General features: G+C 34.7%; 1 protein-coding gene across 1 annotated transcript; it reads left to right on the top strand.

The window, feature by feature from the left end:
• On the top strand, window positions 333-2,925 carry LOC107606633 (protein FAR1-RELATED SEQUENCE 5-like). Its single transcript, XM_016308673.2, has 3 exons — window positions 333-748; window positions 827-866; window positions 1,506-2,925. The coding sequence occupies exon 3, from the start codon at window positions 1,510-1,512 to the stop codon at window positions 2,923-2,925; it is 1,416 nt and encodes a 471-aa protein (XP_016164159.1). The 5' UTR covers window positions 333-748; window positions 827-866; window positions 1,506-1,509.

The following is a 2,925-nucleotide window of genomic DNA, read 5'->3' as shown; positions in this document are numbered from 1 at the left end:
TTTAGGACATTTGTTAACTAATTCTTAAAAATATATGAATTTTGTTGAGAAGTATCTTAAAGAGTAAAGACTAGGGTAATTTAATGATCTAAAAAAAGTGAAGAGTAACAGTAAAATGTTAACGATATTGAATGCATAAATAAAATTTTGTGCCTTTTAGACTCAACATTTTTAGATTGATTTGTGTGATTTATAAGCTGAATTTGTCATTTGGTTGAAGCGAAAATAAGAGATTATTGAAAAAGAAGATTTATTAGTTGTTTACTTCAACTAAATATTCTTCACCTTCGTTTCTCCCTAACAACTTCAATTTCATGCATCTATAGATTTAATTTTGGCGGCTACTCACATGATGATGGGTGTTTTGTCTTCAGGCAAAGATAGTACTTTAAATCTATGTAATACTGCCGTGTGTAAGGATCACATCAATATTGTGGGACCCATTAAAAATAATGAATGTACTTAGAATAACATGATAATTAACTTAGTTCTAATAAACCAAGTAGATGAACCCAATGGTTCATTCCGAACTGAGTAAATCGAGTTTGTATTTTGATATCTTTTATTTAAATTAAAATTTTAAATAAAAGTAAAATAAAAAATAAAACCTTATTACCCATCGATAAAACTCAATCTTCCAGTGTAAGCTAGAGAAAATAGTTTCTTGTGTCTACATAGGGAGTGACCATTCATACCACCTTGCTGGTGTGGCAGTTCCAAGTACTTGTCCGAAGATGACGAAGACAAAGTACATTGTGGTTATTATATACAAGGTTGATATAGTAAAAAAAGTTCAAGTTTCCTAAAGAGTTGTGAGCAATTGTAGGTATCTGGAGATCGAAGAGTGATATCGTTTCAGCAGCTCTTGGTAAGTTTTTGCCCATAACTCTAATTTATTTCAAGCTCAAAATAAGAATAGATATAGGATATACATTGGTAGTGGAAAATACTAAATGCATTGTTTTATTTATACATTAAACCAAATATTTATTTTCGAAATTTGTGGTAGGGTATTTTTTAATAAATTTTATTATTTAACCCCTATCCGATTATGTGTGTGCCTTTGTTAATAATTTTCTAAAAGCTAGTCCTTTAAATAATCAGTAATAATTTTGTTAAAAAATATATCCAAAATAATCATATTTAAAGAATTATTTGTGAAAATAATATTTCTTAAACGACGAAATTTTTGAGGTAGTTGTCTTAATGAGTAATAGATGAAACTTAAATTTTATGTTGATGATATAAGAGAAACCAAGAGTTTTAGTTTAGTTTTAAGAGTCCCTCCCTATGTGGTTGTTTAAAAATTTCTATTTTCATGTTTGAAAACTGAATTACTATAAAAATATATTTATTGGATCCTTGTGTGTGTCATTGTAGTGTAGAATTTGACAATAATTTTTTAATGCTAATTTTATCACAGCAATAAGTTAAATTTGAAATAGGATTATGATTATGTTTTTGGTTATGATTTGATTTTACATTTAACAGTTTGGTTTGCATTAGGAGATGGATATCGAAGGAGAAGCAACTTACTTTGAAAGTGACGAGGGAGGCCAAAACATGAATGAGACACTGGAGAATGTGAGTTGCACATGTGCATGTTGTGGAAGCAGTAGATATTGTGGTGTTCTAACAATAGAGGACATAAGGAACCACTCATGGATGACAGCTGATGCAGCATATGAGTGCTATGTTAGTTATGCTAAAAGTGTTGGGTTTGGAGTCCGTAAGGGAGATGCTGCTCGTGGCAAAGATGGGAATTATACAAGGCGACGGTTCTTTTGCAACAAGGCAGGATACAGAGAGGAGAAATACTACAACAATTCGAATAGGAAGAGGGAGCACAAGGCAGAGACTCGAACTGGTTGTGAGGCAAAGCTGTCCATTTACCTTGATGAAAGTTCTTCAGTTTGGAGGGTTAGGAAACTAGTCGAGGAGCATAATCATGAGTTAATACCACAATGCCTTGTCCACCTAATTCCAAATCATCGTCGTTTGACCGATGCAAACAAAGCTCAGACTGACACAATGATCATGCATGGACTCCCTACTTCTCAAATTATGGGATATCTAGTTGGACAAGCAGGTGGGTATCATAGAGTTGGCTTTTCAAAGAAAGATTTGGATAATTATATAGAAAGAAGTAGACGGGCAAGGATTATTGGTGGCGATTCAAATGCTACCATAGGATACTTGAGTGGCAAGGCTGATCTAGACCCGATGGCGATGGCACGCTATAGTTCTACCCCTGAAGATAGATTGGGCAACTTATTTTGGGCAGATGGAATGTCCAAGGCTGATTACCAGTTGTTTGGCGACGTCCTAGCATTTGATACCACGTACCGAAAGAACAAGTATAAAAAGCCACTGGTGATATTTTCTGGTAGTAATCACCATAGGCAAACTTGCATTTTTGGTTTCGCTGTGTTAGAGGATGAATCAGGACCGACTTACACATGGTTGTTGAAGAACTTTCTGGATGTTATGCTGGGTAAATCTCCTACTGTTGTGGTAACGGATGGAGATGAAGGCATGAAAGAGGGTATTGCAAATGCATTCCCTAATGCAACCCATAGATTATGCGGTTGGCACCTTCAAAAAAATGCAACGTCTAACATCAAAGATCCAACATTTTGTGCAGAATTTAAAAAGTGCATGTATGGCAAGTGGCATCCCGATGAGTTCGAGCTCCGTTGGGCTAAGATGGTAGATACTTTTGGTCTGCAAAATAATGAATGGGTTAACATTCAATATGCTAGGAAGAAAAACTGGGCTAGCTCTTACTTGATGGACAAATTTTGTGCTGAGTTTAGGACTACCTCACGATGTGAGGGCATCAACAATTATGTGAAAACTTTCATTAACTCTTGTCATTGTCTGTTGGACTTGGTGACTAATCTTGAAGGGAGGATTTGGGATTAG

Source organism: Arachis ipaensis, chromosome B07 (genome assembly GCF_000816755.2).
Source record: "Arachis ipaensis cultivar K30076 chromosome B07, Araip1.1, whole genome shotgun sequence".
Lineage (NCBI taxonomy): Eukaryota > Viridiplantae > Streptophyta > Magnoliopsida > Fabales > Fabaceae > Arachis > Arachis ipaensis.
The sequence above is the reverse complement of the archived record's forward strand: the minus strand, read 5'-3'. Positions and strand labels throughout refer to the sequence as shown.

Coding starts and splice junctions, on each gene's coding strand:
- LOC107606633 (XM_016308673.2), top strand. CDS start 1,510: ATGGATATCGAAGGAGAAGCAACTTACTTTGAAAGTGACGAGGGAGGC.